We start from the raw sequence: 18,964 nt of genomic DNA, 5'->3' as shown, positions 1-18,964 counted from the left end.
AATGGTGTCAAACTGCATTATTTCTGCAGTGCAGACGCAGCCTTAGAGTCAAAATCAAAATCGCAGAGAACAAAAGGTTGTTCAGGTATGAAAAGCAGAACCCACACAAGCACAAAGGATTGAAGATGCTTGCTCACATGTCGGGTTGTTGGAACCATTCTGTGATCATAACCAGTGGTGCCTGTAATGATGGGGCAGGTAAGTCCACTCTGGGTTTTAGTTTGAATTTTAAAGGTGCTATTTTGGGATAACTCCTTTAAAGTTTGGACTACAACCCAAAATGCATTCTCAAAATCACCAATGTGAAAGCTACTACCCTGCACAGACCATCACTGTAATTCTAGAATAGAATAGGTATGAATTGCAAGAAAGCAGATTGTGCCCAGGCATTTTGAGATATTTCCTGCTGGTAGCAATGAGTTAGCAGTAGAAGAGAGTGCCTTGGGAGGCAGAGGCATCTCTTTTGCTGACAATATTTAAGCAGAGGCTGGACAACCACTTGTAAGGGATGTCCTAGTTGTTATCTTGCCATGCAGATCCTACATTAAGGAGGGAATTGAAACAGATGACCTTCCAAGGTTCCTTCAAATTGTGTGATTTTACACTGGAGTCTAAATGGAGAGAGTGAGAACTGGGTAGAAAAGTCCAACCATACCACCAGTTTGCAGGGGTCTGTATAACAGTCCAGACAATCCAGACATGATCCAAAAACACAAAGTATTTTTTCACACTTTGTATGCACAGTTTACTGACAGCTCGAGTTTACACCCTTAGATCAATAATGTCTAAAGGCACAGTCTAGGCATGAGCATCAGTTTTGTGTTCACACAATGCCAAACAGAAGTAAAAAATTTTCATGCCAGGTTAGCATGTTATTGCACTCATGATACCTTCCCAGCAAAGGCCAATGGGCTGCAAGCCTGCAACCTCAATTCTGATCCAAGCTTGTCAAGCTGTTGCTCTTTGAGTGCTACTGGACTACAATTCCCATTAGTTATAGCTGGCAGAGCTGGTGGGGAGGGGAGTGATGGGAACTGCAGTCCACCATTTGGAGAGAGACATTGTTCATTACTTTCAACATTGGAGTTTATCACATGGGAGGGATCCCGTGCAAAAATGGGATTTAAAGTGGAAAAAAAAACACAAAAGCAAATTTATTATCACACAACATCCGGGTTAAACCAACATTAACCTGGACAGAAAATAGAAAAGACACCCAAAAGTGCAATTGATTTTCAGACAACATCGCTGTTAAGGTGCATTAACATGACATTAACCCTCCAGGAAAGTGGAGAAAATGCTATTCTTTTTACTTCCAGAAAATCCCAACAGTAAAGAGAATGGCTTTTTGTTGACTTTCTAGCTGATTTAATGTTGCATTAAACCCAAAGTATCTGAAAACTAATCACCCTTTTCTGTGTCTTTTAGGTTTTTCTCAGGTTTTAAATCCCGTTTCTGCACGGGATTCCTCCCATGTCATAAACTCCATAGTCATTATTGCACAGAAGTACTCCATTACTCTTATCTCATTGCCTTCAATTAAATTCTCCTGACCTGCAACCACATCTATAGCTGCAAAATTGCCAGAGTGACATTCCTAACTCTGGGGTCTGTACATTGGCTTTGGAGATTTGAAAACCTGGGAAGGAAAAGCATCTGATGTGCTTTGCATTTCCTTCACATCTCCCACCTAACAACCCTCACGCTTTCCATGAAAACAGCTCATTCTTTGAGTAGCACTCCCAGAATCCACAGCAGAAGGGGGACTGGGAGTTATGATCAGAAAAGGGATCACTTCCAAGCTCTGTGTGAAAAATAAATGTTCTTGCTCTATATGACAGAAAAATAGAATAAAAATATTCTGTTATTAAAAGAAGGACTCGCCTATGCCTAAAATTGTACAGAAGAGGCCAAAAACATGGAACAAATCCCCCACACTCCCTGGGAACACATTAGAAAGATCACAATATATTTTCATTTTTTCATGGCCGTCCAAGATTTGGAAGAGGTCATGTAGCCTTCTTACCCCCCAAACCATACTATAAGGATAACTTTTTCTGGATTAAGACAGCCTGGATGGAATCCAAAGTGATCTGACCATTTGATCTGTCAGAGATATGAAGCCAGATGTCCCTTCAAAATTGGCCTCTTTTTTCTTTTTCCTTTCTTTACTGCCTTCAGGCCAGACTGATTTCATCCAAGCTCCACATGTTTTATGGTTACATTGTATTATTCAGGATTATTTTAGCTGGTTTTAAATGGTCTGTTTTTCATTGAAAAACTAATGTTTTCAATTTTTGCCATTTATTACAATTATTTCTTCTTTCAGATTGATTTTACTGTAAGCTGCCCAGATCACTTTGGATGAAGGTCAGGATACTGAGAGCCAGTGGTTTGAGCATTGGACTTTGGAGACCAGGGTTCAAATCCTGACTCAGCCATGAAACCCACTGGGAGACATTGGGCAATTTATATCCTGCTTCTCCCTTTTGAGGCGGGTAACAACAGAGGTTAATACAATACAAAATAATCAAATAATCAAAATTTTTATCCCTCCCTGAATAAAATTACCACAATAAAACCATATATAAAATAAATCACAATAACAAATTGAAATCAATTAACACATGGTGACAGTGGTGAGATTTAATCAGAGGATCAAACTTGTTCTAGTTTGGACAAAGGTGAGTCTGGGAAGGCCCATCGGAAAAGAATTGTTTTTATCACCTTTTTGAAAGCCCCAAGGGAGGTTATTTGACCAATCTCTTCCAGCAGATCATTCCAGATTTTTGGCAACGGAAAAGGTCCTCTGGGAAGTCAGCACCAGTCTGGTTTTCCTCGACTGCAGTAAGTTCTTCCCAGAGGACCGGAGTGTGAGGGAAGGGTTATATGGGAGGAGGTGTTCCTTCAAGTAAGCTGGACCCAAACCATTAAAATGCAATTAACATTTTCAGACACAGTGTGATACAAGAGCCATTATCCTGGCAATAAACAGCAACAAATCATTCACAGGATTTTCCCATGAATGATTTGTTGCTGTTTATTGTCTGGTTATTCCCAGGATAATGGCGCTTTAATCGCTTTTCATTGTGATGTTGTTCACAGACCTTTTTTTGTGCGATTTTCATGGGATATACGCAGGATAATGGTGCTTTGATCATGACCTTGTGTGAAAATCTTAATCGTGAATGTGCAATTTTCACAGGATAGTCACTGTTTAGACTTCCATTTGTCCCTGAGTCATTCGATTTAGGACTCTGGAGTCCAGGGTTCCAATCCCTGCTCAGCCATGACAGCCACTGGGGTACCCTGGGTGAGTCACACTCTCTCAGCCCAGGGACATAGCCAAGGGAGGGTCCTTGGGGTCCAGACCCCCCTCTTCTATTAGAAAAATGAATGGTGTGTGTTGCTGCACCGCCACGCCCAAGCCCCATTATAATGGTGACACTTAATCTGGACCCCCCCCCCTTTCCTAAAATCCTGGCTACGTCCCTGCTCAGCCTCAGAGGATGGCAAACCTCAACATTAGGAGGAACTTCCTGACATTAAGAGCTGTATGGCAGTGGAATACACTCCCTTGGAGAGTGGTGGAGTCTCCTTCCTTATAGGTCTTTAAACAGAGGCTTGATGGCCATCTGTCAGGGATGGTTTGATTGAGACTTCCTGCATGGTAGAATGGGGTTGGACTGGATGGCCCTTGCACAGTCTCTTCCAACTCTATGATTCTATGATTTATCTATTATTGAAATCTAAGATTTATCTAGATCTATGATTTGATGAGTCACACTCTCTCAGCCTCAGAGGAGGGCCAGGGTAAACCCCCTCCGAAGAAAGTTGCATCAGTTTCGTGTTCGCAACACGAGCGGAAGGCACACAACAAAATCACCCTCCAACAAATCCAAAGGCAAACAGACTTAATAGGGATGACATTTCCTGATTCCCCCGGAGGACCAAACCCAACAGAGGAGGGATTCCCTAACACGGCTCCACATCCCCTCCTGATTGTTTTGGACATGTATCGCCCCCCCCCCCCCTTAATCCAGAGGACACAGATCTTCCCTTTAGGGCTGAGTTTGGGGGGCAGAGGGACTGGCTGGGACTGCATCCGCCCTGGAGGGGCACCGGGTGCCAGGGCTATTCATAGCTCCGCTGGATCCCTTCGCTGGGGGCCAGGTGAATGTGACACCGCCGCCCCCGAGGATCCGACACCGTCCAGGAGCAGGGCCCCCCGGGGAAGGCGAGGCGAGGCGGGGGGGGGGGCCTTCCCGAAATAGCCCGGGCCGGCGGGAGGCTATATAAGGGGGGGCCCGGCCCCGAGGCTCAGCTCCTGCGCCAGCCCTCCTCCGCCGCCGCCTCCTCCCTCGCTGCCAGCCTTGCCCCCGACGCCTTCGCAGCCCTCCGACAGGTAAGAGGGATGGGGCTGGGTGCCAGGGATGGCTCCGGAGAAGAGCTCCAAGGGGATGCCCAACTTCCAAGCGGGACTTGACTGGATGCCCATCTTCTCAGTGGCTCTTTAGGGATGCCCAACTTCTAAGGGGTACCTTAGCGGATGTTCAACCTCTAAAGGGGACTCTAGTGGATGCCCAGCCTCTCGGGGGCACTTCAGTGGATGCCCAGTTTCTCAGGGGCACTTTAGGGGATGCCCAATCTATAAGGGAGACTTTAAGGAATGCCCAACTTCTCAGGGGTACTTTTGGGATGCCCAACCTTTCAGGGGGTACTGTAATGGATGCCCGATCTCTTGGCGGTAATTTTGTGGATGTCCAACCTGTCAGGGGCACTTTAGTGAATGCCCAATTTCTCAGGGGTACTTTGTTAGTGCCCAACCTGGTACTTTAGTGGTAGATTGGCCCAATGGACACAGGGATGCACTAGATGTTCTCTAGAGTACCAGGATACTGTGCCTCGACAGGGCATCCTTTCTCTACCTGGACCGTGCCACTCACTTAACCGAACTGGGGGGAACTACAATGCCCAGAATCCCGGGATTATTATTAGTAATAATGATTCCCCAGCCAGCGTTGCCAGGGGCTGGCAGTTGTCGTCCGTTCCCCAAGGAACATTTCCAAATTCTGCCATCCCCTGCTAAAAGTAAAGTAAAAGTGTGCCATCGAAAAAAAATATGAGCTCCTCCATCCCATTCGCCAACAAGGGGATTGCAAAGAAGGTCTGGGCAACAGGTGGGTGATGGAGGGATGAACAGGGAACTTGTGGCGTTGACCGCCCCAAGGAAAGAAAGAAGGAAACTATGGAAAGGGACTGGTGGAGGTTTGGGAAGTGAGAAAGAAAGATAGCATGAAGCAGGGATGTGTGTTAGTTCAGATCTCTTCTGAACCAAAGGGGGAAAGAGCGAGAAGGGGGAATAGGCAGGAAAGAGAAACAGTGACAGTCGAAACTCAGATCTCAGAGATGCTGAAAACTCAAAGGAAGACCATGAAGGACAATCTCTTTTCAACCTGGAGCATCTTCCCTTCTGCTCCAGCCTCCCTCCTCTGATTCAGAGTGGAGTCTTGTCCCTCTAAGAGCTGAGGAAAGTCACTTTGGGGTCTATGCTGGCTGGAGGATTTTGAGAGGTATCTGGCAAAAAACAAAAAGGTCACTTTCCCAAAGCTTCCTTGTCTCTTAATTGTTTGGCTTTGCTAGCTCCTGGGGCTGGTTGTGCTTCTGGGGCTTTTATAATATTCGTCATCAGAAAGTGTAGATCTCTGTCCGTCTGTTTTTGACTTGATGTGCTCTTGCTTGCTGCTCTCACAAGCCTTATTTGTTTTATCTGGTGCTGGAGTGGATGAGGCATCAAGTGTGGTCTGAAAGTTTGCAGCTTGTTTCACAAAATGTCAGTAAGGAATTTTATGAGCGCCCAGATTTCCAAAGAGAGAACTGCCCATTGGTGATGCTCAGTGGACACAGTGGTGGTCCTTCAGGAGTCCCAGAAGTTCCTGATCCCACTCTCTAAAACTAAAACTGAAGCCTAAGGCTGGGAGAAAAAGTGGCAAAGTCCTGTTAACTTTCCCCAACCTTCATACTGCCTCTTTTACAAGTGCAAAGAGACTTGTCTTTTTTCAACTAATAATTTTGGAGAGAGGGGCAAAGATGCCAGATATCAAGCAAAATCATTTTTAATGCCATAGCTGGTTATGAAACCAGTTGCCACCTTTCCTCAAAAGGTGCAGGGTATGTCACTTTTTTTCTTGCATCTGTTCTTGGAAGCCTGAAGAAAAGTTCCAACCCTGAAAGAACAGTTATGTCAAACTCTTTAACTCTTGCTGTCCTTATTTTACCAAAGAAAAAGGTGGCCTAATCATCAGCTACATCATTTGAGATAAGAAAAACAGCGATGATCTCAATCTGCTTATTGCTTGTTTTTTCCCCAATCCCTGACTGTCTTTCTAATTTCTCCCTTTTGTTAACTCATTGATAATTCACAGATGGGATTGTATGGGCATGGAAGAAGCAGTTACCCTTCTTGATCTTCTGTCATCACCATCTTTTTAGTCTGATAGCACTTGTGAATGATGAGCATAGCAGTGGCACACTTACATCATTTTACAGTCTGGGCAAAATGGTTTTATGGGATCCCTCCAAGCTTAATGCTTTTTATGGAGTGTCTTTTTTAGATACCAGTTTCAACTGCTTCTGTTCAAAGTGGTTCCCCACCCCCACCCCTTTTACATGCTAATTTCAAAATGTGGCCTTCTTCCTTTTATGGGGACATCTTCTCCTTGTTCTACTGAAGTCAGGGGCTGGCTCTCTACCCAAAGGCCTATCCTTTTGGAAGCCACTGTGAGTTTGGCAGGGAAGGCTTTGGCCTCTTGACTTTAGGATGGGCTAAGGAAGCATAACCTAAATTGCATCTTCAGCAAAGTGGGGGGCCAGCAGGAGGGATGTCAGCAGCAGAAGGAACCAGAGCATCTTTGCTTCTGGCTGCCAGTCAAGGAAAGATTTGATGCACTGTGACCTGAGATGTCTCAAGTCCAGGGGGTTGCTGAGTAAGGCCTGAGCAAGGAGGGGCCACAAGTATCGGGTGTGTAGTAGAGAAGAACAGGTGCTACTGCAGAGGCAGGCTGCTTTCCCTCTGGTTGTCTCTCTCACACACATTCTCAACATGGAGGAGCAGAGTTTTAAAGTAAGAATTTCATCACCTTGAGATGCTTTTGAGAAGATCTTGGGGAAATTACTCTTCTGGACAATATCTCCCAAAATACTGGCCATGCTGGCTGAGGAGAGGGGGAAGAATAGGACTGTAATCCAAACAAAGTAAATTTCCAATCTCAGGAAAAGCTAAAGAAGATTCTGTAACCCCAAATCCAGGCATTTAAGTTGTGGTCTCACCAGGTTAGTAGGGAAAAAACCCACCGAAGTGTGCAGTTGATTTCAGCAGCAAAAAGGATGCATGAACTAAGGCAGGGATTTTGGCTCATGGGCTGTATGTAACCACAAAACTCTTTAGTGTAGCCCCCCAAGCCCCACTCCAGCAAAGTGCAAGATCTCCAGAGTCAAGGCAATACCAGCACAAACAAGCCAACACAAACCTAGACAAGAGTCAAGCTCCTGCTTTCTCTCTGTTATCCGTTTGTCCATCATGTCTGTGCCTGTTCTTTCTTCCTCCTTTCTCTTGCTTCCCTTTCCAGCCTCTGTTTCTCTTTCTTTGTTCCCTTCCCACTCAGTCTCCATTTATATTTTCCCTTTCTCTGGTGATCTCCAGTGTTCTTTGTTCCTCTTTAAAATCTCTATTCTCCTTCCTATTGAAGGGCTTCAGGGAAGAAATCTGTGCAACTTTTATACATGGAGCTGCTGGTGTCCTGCTCACAAGCTACATCCTGTTTGCTGTTAAAAACTTTCCTTCCCTACACCACACTTCTGATTTGAGATCCATTTTGCACACTGAGGTGTTTTTCTGGTAAATGGGGAATTCTGCTACCTTTGGAAAGCCTGCATACTATCAGCCTGGGAAATTTATGGACATCCAAGTGTTACGCAGCTACAAACCTATCATGTCCCACCACTGGCTTAGCTGGCTGGGACTGACAGTAGTTGCTGTCCAGCAGCATATAAAGAACTATGGATTCACCAACCCTGTCTTACATCTGTAGAAGACAGCAAGTGCTTCTTCTATTTTGTAGGTCTTCTTTTCTCCATGGAACAAAACAAGGAGACTCTTTTAAGGGAACTCAGGCGGGTTACAGACCACCAAAAAATACGTATGGAATACGTATTAGGGTTAGGAAGGGGCGGTGCTTCCGCACCCCCCTAACCCTAGTACGTATTCCATACGTACAATATGGCGGCGCCCCTTCCACATGGGGGCTGCCATGTTTACATATCGGACGCATAGCATCCAGACGTGTCGCGGCGTCTATGATGTCGCGAATGCGCCAGCGGCGCCTCACGACGTCACAGAGGCGCCGCAAGAAGGAGCTCCATTTTGGAGCTCCTTTTTTGCTCTGCACGGGAGCCGCGCAGTGTGGCTGCTGCGGTTCCTGCACGGAGCAAACAGCAGCAGCGGCAGACCGCCTCAAAGCGGCGGTCTATAACCCGCCAAAGTCTTTGTTAACCAGATTATGTCATATGGTTTAATGAGTTTCACAAAATTATTTCTTCTGCTCCTTTTCTTTGTTTATACTTCCTAATGCCATAGATTTATATGCTTGAATACTATTGCTATTCTCAGCTAGAGTTTGTTGTTAACTGCCTTCAAGTCAACAATGAGCTATCTCCAAGACACCCTACTTTCAACAGGTCTGTTTAGATCTTAAAGTCACGTCCTCCTTAATTAAGGCTATGCATTCTTCTCTGTCTTCTTATCTTTCCTAGCATTAATATTTTCTAGTGATTCACACTTTCTCTACTCTCTTCCCCAACCTTCAACACAGTTTGGTTGCAAAACCCCTTCACTGCATTTTTTGCTGGAATATTTCTCCAGGATTGATTGTAGGCACTGGAAAGAGTTTCTGCATCTTTCAATCATGCTCCTTCCAAGAACCTACCTTGTTTAGGTCTCAGACTTCACACTGAGTACATGGAGAAAGACCTATTAGCTCCCATTAAGCCTTTCTCTTGTTCTTTGGTTTACTAGTGCACACAGTGACAGATTTATGCACACTTTAAGTAAGCTATAGGCTAAAGTCCCAATGGGCAAGGTGAAGCTCCTGGCTTCATGCAACCCCAAGTTCATTTTGCAGCTTTGGGAACCCCTGAACAGCCAATCCACTCCATGGGGACAAAATCAGCGAAAAAATACAATGTCCAATTCCTGGAATTATCCAAGAGCAGCAATTTTGCAATATAACTGGATGCAGCCCACCTCAAGCCCTTTAACTCCCACCTATTTGCTGCAGAAGTTTACAGAGTATAAAATTAATAATTTTTAAAAGGTTAAGGAGCAGCCAAAACATAACTGCAATTTATGTCTGGTTTCTAGTTTTAACCAATTTTTAGAGTTGGGATATGTATGTTGGTGTTATCTGCCAGTGGCTTTTGATTAAATCTAGGAAATTTTTACTCTCTCCCCTAAACTCCAAGGTGCAGGGTCTCTGAACATAAGGAGAACCAGCAGGGCTTTGGGGAGCTGTAAGAATTTCCGGTGGGCTGCATATGGACCAGAGGCACATATAGGCTGCAGTTTGCCCAATCCTGTATTAGAGCACACATTTTTGAAAGATTTCTGTGAGTTCTCTCAGACTTTACATTGTTTAGGGCCTTGGCATATCTTAATCCCACCTTAGTCCAACCAGGGAGTAGCGCTGCTCTCTTACAAGGATGGGGAAATTTAGATGCATCCATCTTTAGACAACTGACTAAAGCAGAGATTAAATGAGAGCCTTTTGGCCTTGAGTGACCTGACTCCCCTTGGTATAGGGTTAAATTAGCATAAGTCAGTACAAGGAGTTTTGCTTCCCCTGGGATGCAAACAGGCTTGGCATTGCAAACTGCAGCTCAGTAAAACTATTTCAGGAGGCAGTGTTAAATAATGGCAAGATCACGAGTGGGGAATCCACACTTTCTAATAGAATGAGTGACTGATGGCTAATATGTCAGTGTGGTGGCAAATCAAGATTTTGGTACAAATTGTAAAAGAAGTCTCTAAGGAGCTGAACACTATCCCCAAAATAATTTCAGCACCTTGGATACTTCCTTTCAATTTTCGACTAAACCCCAGAGAAGATTCACCATCCAGCTGACATAGGAACCACTGGCTGCCACTGTCAGGGATATGTCTTCTTGTTTTTGCCACATCTGCTTCTTCTTGTATTCCTCTTTGCCCCATTATTACTTTTTGAATTTCCTTTCTGCTGATAATTGTTCTGTTTTACAGAACACTGAAAGATCTGTATTCAAAGGGTTTCTTAAGACTCATCCCCCACCCAATCTTCCTCTGAGAGGTCTTTCTCCAGGTCTCTTATTTCTACATACCACACATTTTATGTTGTCAAAGAAGTAGCCGTGTTAGTCTCTTACAACCTAAAATGGAGGATCAGAGAGAGACAGAAAAGGGAATGTGCCAGAATCTTTAAAACGAACTTTTTTATTTAAGCATGAACATTCGTGGATATAAGCCCACTCCTTCAGGTGCAATACTGACTGGTATTAAGGGCTCGGGTATTAAACATAGATGTGGAAGTGAGATAGAGCATAATAGGATCCAGAAATATGCAAATCATATCCCTTGCTCTCAGTTTTCAAAGGCTAGGCAAGGTGATACAGGTCCTTCAGATCTTTAATGGTCAGCTAGTGTTGATGTCTGAAAGCATAAATCTGCTTACCAAAAGCCAGTTTCTCCGAGAAGAATCCTTATATGTGCTGTAGTGAGGACTCTTGCATTAATATATGTAGTACGCCATGAAACCATTGTCTTTGCACATACCTTTGATAATAGATTCGAAGTTGTGATTACAATTCAATTCAGCTGTTTCTAGTCCTTTGTGATTTCCTTGTTCAAGAACTGCGGCCAGTAAATCCCTTACTGTATGTCCAGGAAGACAGAAATGTCCTGCAAGTGGTTTTTTGAGTGTTGTCATTTCTAATGTCTAATTTGTGTCTGTTTATTATCTTGTCCTGTTTTAATCTTTCTAACTTCCTCCTCGCCTTTTTCCATGGACACCTGGATAGCCATCCTTTTTCAATGGTCATTTGTAAAAATTTTTTCAATTTCATAATGCCTAGCAAAGCTGCTACTGCTTCTATTGCTAATGGTTGGCCAACTGCCCTGACACTGATTGGGTTAAATAGTTCTAAAATACACAAAATATGTAGCTGCAGTAAATCTGGCTTTAGAAGAATGATGGACATGCTCCAGAGCCCAGGGGGGTACCCTGGTTGGGTTTTTGCCACCTTTGGCATTCTGATGATTAGAAAACAAATAATTCCCATTCTGCTGACCAAAAATGAATTGCACCCACTCCTAGCTACCTTTTTAGCTATTTTAGGTGTTTTAGGGTAGCATGTTTTAACATTTAAAAGTATTTTCAAAGGCATTGCACAAAAATGATTTTTCTGACCAAATTTTGGAGATATTCTTGGGGGACTTGGGGGGGGGAACAGTAGACACAGTGCTGTTAAACACAATGTATGTCTATGTGATAAGCTGTCAGAAGACTAGCATTGTCCCATTGGATTTAAGAGGTGGAAACATCTAATAGAAAAAACAAAGCAAACATTAAAAGGAATATGAAGAATCATGAGGCGGATCATTTATTCCAAGCGGCTAATTCAAAATGTACACCAATGATAAGTAAAAGTATAAACATGGCTCAGAAGGCACTGACACTGTTAACAAGGAGAATTAAGAAAGTTCAAGAAAGCTTTTTTAATTGCCCTGGTCAAATTGGAAGAACAAAATTAAATAGGACCTGTTCAGTGTGGCTGTGAATTTGCAGTAGTGTGAGAGGAGAAGAATTCAGTGAATGAGCTGCTAAAAATGAGGTCAAACAACTTTCAAACATCAAGGACAAGAAACTGGACAGTAAGGTGGCTGAAGCCTCAGACGGTAAAGGCATGAAAGGATTGCTACTGAAGAGGACTGGAAGACTTGCATCAATTATTTGCCTCAGAGTTCACTGTTGGTCATGTTGGACAGATATCTATGCCCAATGTACCAACAGTTTTCAGCCTTTTCCAACATAGTCTTAGCCCAAAGAAGACCAATTTTTAAAATTATTTTTTAATGTGCATGGTAGTAGTGTCATAGCTGTAACTCACCTTAGGTCAGATCTTGACTCAGTAATGGGTCCAACCCACCAGCTGATGATTTATGGTGTAGACCAGAATCTTCCAACACGATACCCTCCAGATGTGTTGGATTACAGCTCCCATCATCCCTAGACAGGTTAGCCAGTAGAGAAGGTTGGTGTAGGAAGCACTGCACTAGACAGACTAATGGCCTAACTCAGTATAAGGAAACTATCTATTTACTAAGTGCTAGCGATAAACACAAAATGATTAAGGAATTAGTCCAGGTACCCATCTAAATTCTCCATTATGAAACTGCTGGACTTCGAATAAAATATGGAATAGGTTTCCTTCTGAAGTTGAAGGGAAAAGTTGTTCAATGATGCAGAATACTAATTGTTAGAAAAGGGATCTTTAATCCCATTTGTGGAGAAAGGCAGGATATAAATCTAATAAATTAAAAATAATAATTAAATAAAATATTGATTATAGATAAATCTGTAAAAAAAATGCAGTATAGTGCACCCACACTATACATGGGCACATTATATGCAACTTTCAGCTTACGCTGAAGCAGCGCAACAAAAGAATGAATGGCGCATGCTGGAAGCACGAGCCCCATTATATTGAATGCAGCTTGAGCATATGTGTTTTTCGCCTTACATGGGAGGGTCCGGAACAGACCCCTGCATAAGGTAAGGGTCCACTGTATTCGTTAGAATTATCAAGCCTATGGAAGAATATGACTTGCAGAAGGATGTTTAGCATGGATTTGTTTAAACGAAGGCCTGTGTCAGCAGACTTTTAGAAAACTTCAGCAAACAGGCAGGCAAATGTAGTTTAGTAACATGCAAAGGGCCTTCATTATCTGCTGGGGTTTGGCTCCAGGATCCCCTGTGGATACCAAAATCCATGGATGCTCATGTCCCATTAAATACAATTGCAAAGTAAAATGATGCCCCTTATAGAAAACAGCAAAATGAAGGTTTGCTTTTGAGAATGTGTGTGTGTGTGTGTGTGTGTGAGAATATTTTCGAACCGTGGTTAGCTGAATCCATGGATACAGACAACTGTAGTAGGGCCTAAATACCCTAACAGCACCAGATCCTGTCTGATCTTGGAAGCTAAGCAGGGTCAGACCTGGTTATTACTTGGGCGGGTTGGGTTATCACCAACAAATACCAGCTACCATAGACTGTATTTCGAAAGAAGAAGTAACTGGCAAAATCACCTCTGAGTATTACCTCCTAAAAAAATCCCATTAAATTAATGGGGTTGCCATAAGTTAATAAGCAACTTGAAGGCATACACACAAAGCAAAACACAATTATATCCACAGAAAACTATTTTAATAGTCTGATATGATTTTTAACTGTCATGGCTCCATCCTGTAGAATGCTAGGATTTGTATAATTTAGTTAGGTGCTTCAAATTTTCTGGTAAAGAGCTCTAGTGCTCTCGACTCCAGCACCAGACTACCAAGCTCAGGACTCTGCAGAATGGAGCCAAGACAGTTAAAGTCACATCAAACTGCACTAACTGTGAAATGTGGATTGTTGTTGTTGTGTGTGCATTTCTGACTTATGGTGACCTTAAAGGAAACCTATCATGGGATTTCTTGGCAGAATTTGTTCAGTAGGGGTTTGCCCTTGCCTTCCTCTGAGGCTGAGAGAGTGTGTCTTGCCCAAGGTCACCCAGTAGGTTTCCGTGGTCGAATGAGGATTTGAACCTTGATCTCCCAGTGTCCTAGTCCACCATTCCAGCCATTACATCATGTTTAGATCATCCCACTATATACCTTGAGTTTTTTTAAAAAGCACATTTTTTAGGAAAATTATGAAAGATTGCTAACTGAATATAGCAGTTGTGGAGTAAAAGGACATATGCTACTGTAGATTAGTAATAAATTAAATGTCAGCTTGCAAAGGGATCTTGTAACACCTTTGAGAGAGAATAAAAAAGGATAGAAGTGCATAGGCTGATCTTAACAGGGGGAAGAAAGAAAAGGAATTCCTAAATTACCTGTTTTGTGAAGGACTACCACTTTTAAATCTACACATAGAAATTATAATTTAGATGATAACAGCCAAATAAAGAAGTAGGTAAGTCTGCAGGTGATAGGATGGTGAAAAACAGAAACATTAAAGAACTCCAAAGCTGAGTGAATGAGAAACAAGTAAATATGAAGCTATGTAAACTGGGGAAATGCCCTCTACTCTCTTCCCCAACCTTCAACACATATGAACACAGATGGACTCTGAACTGGCTGGGACCCATCAGGAAAGGAATCTTGGGGGTTGTGATGGATACTTGGATGAAAGTATGAGCATAGTGTAGAATAGCTATAAATAAAATATTAAGAAGGGACTGAAAAATCAAATGAGTAGTATCATAGAGCATCTTTCCAAAAATACAATTTGCAGACAGGGCATCATACAGGATTCTGGTCAAACTATCTCAAAAGAGATGTTCAGAGCAAGGAGAGGAAACCTGATGCCCTTCAAGTGTTTTGGACTACAGCTCCCATCACCTTCAGCCAGCATGACCTGTGACCAGTGCTTATGGAAAGCTGTAGTCATAAGCATCTAAAGTACGCCAAGTTGTCCTTCTGCCCTTGTCTCAGAACCATGAAATTATGAAAGATAGGGTGTTGGTGGCCATATTCCAAATTATCCCCATTGGGAAAGGTTAAAGTAATTGGGGGGTTTAATTAGGAGATGTATGTATGTGTATATATACATGCACACATACATATATCCACACATACATATATGCATATAGATGGATGTGGTCATTAAACACTGTGCAATTATGTTATGGGCAGAAACCAGACAGAAGGACTTTTTGATTCTTCTGCCATATTAAGACTCAGTGAAATTGTGTGGTGATGGTATGCACTGATGTGTGTCATTTGATTATATTATCAGCACAGCAGACACTGGATCTTCAGTATACAACTATTGAAATTTCCTACCACTTCAACTGACATGGCTCCTTCTTGGGGAATGCTGGGAGCTGTAGTAGGTAGAGGTACTTAGAATTCTCTGATATAGAGCTCTAATTCAGAAAAGTAATCTAGAGCTCTCTCGCAGAGAGAATTTTGAGGATACCAAGGTCCAAGTAACAAGCTCCTTAAGATAAAGCTATGACAATTAAAGTGGTATTAAATTGCTGTAACTACTGTATATAGATGCATTCCAGAATGTGTTCATTCAAGTAGGAGTGAGGAGGCCCTGGTCCTCCAGATGCTGTTGTACTACTGCTCCCATCATGCCAGTCATTGGCCATGCTGGATAGACTGGTGAGAACTGGAGGCTTAGCAGCAGCTGGAAGAGGGCCAGCAGGTCTCCTCCCTTGCATTAAGGGGTGCCCACAAAGAAGCAACTATATTGGCAAGGAAGACCATTTCCACTGCAGTGCTTCAGAACCAAAATGGTCGAGTGTAGATCTTACCTAAGTGAGAATGCATAAGACTGCAGCTTCTTTAACAGAAGGATTGTCATTTTGATCACAGTACTTGCGGGCAATTGTCTTGCTTTCCTTCTGTTTCCCTCTCTTTGGTCCAAAGCACATTGCAGAAATAATCCAGTTTGACTGCCCTGGCTCAGTGCTGGGGAATCCAGGCAAGTGTAGCTTGTTGTGGCACCAGAGCTCTATCATGGGGGAGGCTAAATGTCTCACAAATCTACAGTTCCCAGAATTCCCTAGCATTGAGCCAGGGCAGTTAAAGCAGTCTCAAACTTGATCATTTCTGCAGTGTGTTTTGGACCCATGTTTTTAAGACCATGGTTGGTTTGCTAACAGGCTGAACACTATTCAGGGTGACTAGATACCTAGAAATATGAGACCATCAATCCCACCCCATCATTGAAATAGTTGCAAAGGTTGCAATTGAACAGCACACCCAAGACAGAAAAGCTGTACCTGCAGAAATTCTCACCACAACAGGACTAGCAAATAAGACTCCTGCAGTTCAGAGCATGAGAGGTCAAGACCTGGATTCGAGTCTCCTCTCTGGGTGACTTTGAGCCAGTCACTTCCACCTGCAACTTCCTGACAAGGTCAAACTTTGGGTCTCATTGCCCAGAACCCAGGAGGAAGGGAAGAAGAAACAGGGAGGAAGGAATGTGTTTCTTTTATTGGAAATTTTATTGGAAATATGCTTAAGTAATTCCGTGTTGCAGAATAAGCCCCCCCACACCCGCTCTAGCCCTTCCAGGATTTCATCCACTGCCAGCCTAATCTTGGCATGGCCCCCTTGTCCTGTCTCCACTCTTCCAGTTCTCTCTGCCAGAGAGTTCTAGATTGCTTCCCTGAATCAGAGTTCTATGTCAGAAAATTCCAAGTACCTACTACAGCTCCCAGCATTCCCCGGGAAGGAGCCATGTCAGTTGAAGTGGTTGCCAGTTTCAATAGTTTTATAATGTAGATCCAGTGTCTACTGTGTTGATAACAGAATCAAATGGCATGCACCATCCGCACCATTACCCAAGCTTCCCATCCTTCCCCAGGAGACCAAAGGTCACTTATGTGGACCTGTGTATCAAGGAACACATATACATTTTCACCATTTTGTTGTTGTTGTGTGCCTTCAAGTCCTTTCTAACTTATGGAGACCCTAAGGCAATAAAGGCGATCATGCAGTTTTCTTGGCCAGAATGGAGTCATGGCAGTCAAAGTCATGTCAAGCTGCACTAACTGTGAAATGTGATTTCTTGTTGTTGTGTGTGCCATAAAGTCACTTCTAACTTATGGTGGCCCTAAAGGGAACCTATTATGGGGATTTCTTGGCAGAATTTGTTCAGAGGAGCTTTGCCATCGCCTTCCCCTGAGGCTGAGAATGTGTGAGTTGTGAGTTTCACGGCAGAGATGGGCATCGAACCCTGATCTCGAGAGTTGTAGTCCCACACTCAAACCACTACAACATGCTGGTCTTACGTTTCCACCCAACCTCCCACCATTTTAAATCCCACCTTTCCTCCTACACTGGAAGTCCTCCAGCACCACCTTCCCCACCACCATCACATCCTCTCAACAATCCTGTAAGGTAGTACAGGATCTTGAGATCTTGTAGCACCTTTGAGACTGACTGAAAGAAATAAGTTAGCAGTGTGAGCTCTCAAAGACTTAAATCTATTTCCTCGGGTGCATTTAGGTAGCTCAGCCTATAGGTAGTTAGGCACGTCAGCCTGAAAAGGAGAGAAACAGGGGAAGGGAAGGAGTGAAGCAGAAACTGGCGCAAGGTTACCCAGCGAACTGAGTGGCTCAAGGGCTTCATCTGCACTACAGATAAATCCGGTTTGGCACCGCTGGAAGTGACTATGGCATTCTGGAAATGGTCGTTTGTTGTGGCACAGAATGCCATAGCCTTGAGCCAACCCGGATTATTTCTGCAGTGCGGATGCAATCCACGAGGACTGGAACGTGGCTTTCCTAAAGTCCCAATCCAAAAGTCATAAGACTTTATTACTACCCTCTCTCTCTGCCTGTCAGGGAGTGCCAGGGGAGCCTTTCTGCCTCTTAGGGCTGGCACCTTGCCAGCCTTCACCCGGTGTGCCATCCCATGCCATCCCATCCCCGCCCGGCACTGCAGTTTTTTGGTCATATGAGCAGAAATGGAGAGCAGGGCACCCTTTCCCCCTCCCTCTGCCATCCCTCTGCTCCTCTGCTGCCTCCACCTTCATTCAGTCTTTGGGCCACTTTTTCCTACTCCGTCTCTCTCTCTCTCTTTCCTCCTCCAGAAAGAGTTGCCAGGATGGCGATGACCGATTTGCTCAAAGCGGACGACATCAAGAAGGCGGTGGGCGCTTTTGCAGGTAAGCCTGGCTCCGGGGCTTGGCAGGGCTGGGTCTCAAGGCCCCCTGGGCTCCGGCAGAAAGAGACCCAAAGGAGGACTGGGGGAAAGCGGGGCAAGGCTGAGCCAGGGAAGGGAGGCGTCCTCGGTTGACTCCTTCCCGACCTGGCTGGCAAGGGGAGCCCTGGAGTCTGATGCCCCAGAACCACTGCGGGAGGATGAAAGGGGCACCCAAGGGTCATCTAGTCTAACCCCCTGCCACCAAGGGAGACCTTTTCCCAAGTTGTGGTCCCTCTGTCATCCTCAAGACTTTAGCAATATCCCCCCACCATATATATATATATATATATATATATATCTTCTCCCCCAACAGTCCCACATCCCTCCATTCCAGCAATATTTCCTCCTCCGCCCTCCAACCATATCACACCCGTCCATTCTAACAATATTTCCCAGCAAGGAAAGCAATATTACCTTTCCAACTTAATACATCAACCGCCCCACACCCCTCCATCCCAGCAATATTTCCAATATTTCCCAGCAAAGAAAGCAATATTTGTTTTCCACCACCCCTCCAACTGCCCCACACCCCTCCACCCCAGCACTATTTCACAGCAAGAAAAAACATGTTACCTTTCCCCACCCCACACCAACCACCCCACATCCCTCCATCCCAGCAATGTTTCTCAGCAAGGATATTTCCCAGCAAGGATAACAAAATTTCCTTTCCTCTGCCCCACCACCCCCAACCGCCCCACATCCCTCCATCTCAGCAATACCTTCCCCCCTCTTGCCTTTCCAGCTTTCTAAGAACCTTTCCCCCCACACACACACACCATCCGCCCCACAGCCCTCCATCCCAGCACTATTTCCCAGCAAGGAAAGCAATATTTCTTTTCCACGATCCTTTCCACTTTCTAAGAACCGGTGTTCCTCCTCTCCATCTTCCCGGCCTTTTATGCGCTCCTGCCTTTTAGGGATGGTGGTGGTGTGCTAGTCATTTCC

At 44.1% G+C, this 18,964-nt stretch overlaps 1 protein-coding gene across 1 annotated transcript in view; it reads left to right on the top strand.

Annotated features, from left to right (window-relative positions):
• Positions 1 to 4,300: 4,300 nt before the first annotated feature.
• Positions 4,301 to 18,964, top strand: part of PVALB (parvalbumin) — a 33,897-nt gene continuing 19,233 nt past the window's right edge. The window contains exons 1-2 of the mRNA XM_089526748.1: positions 4,301 to 4,405; positions 17,907 to 17,981. Coding sequence (XP_089382874.1) covers positions 17,921 to 17,981 — 61 coding nt within the window. The 5' untranslated portion in view covers positions 4,301 to 4,405; positions 17,907 to 17,920. The remainder of the gene's footprint in view (positions 4,406 to 17,906; positions 17,982 to 18,964) is intronic.

The sequence above is a fragment of the Sceloporus occidentalis genome, unplaced genomic scaffold (genome assembly GCF_023333645.1).
Source record: "Sceloporus occidentalis isolate IW3139 unplaced genomic scaffold, rSceOcc1.0.p SCAF_5, whole genome shotgun sequence".
Lineage (NCBI taxonomy): Eukaryota > Metazoa > Chordata > Lepidosauria > Squamata > Phrynosomatidae > Sceloporus > Sceloporus occidentalis.
Note: the sequence above shows the minus strand (reverse complement) of the source record. Positions and strands in the feature narration are given on the sequence as shown.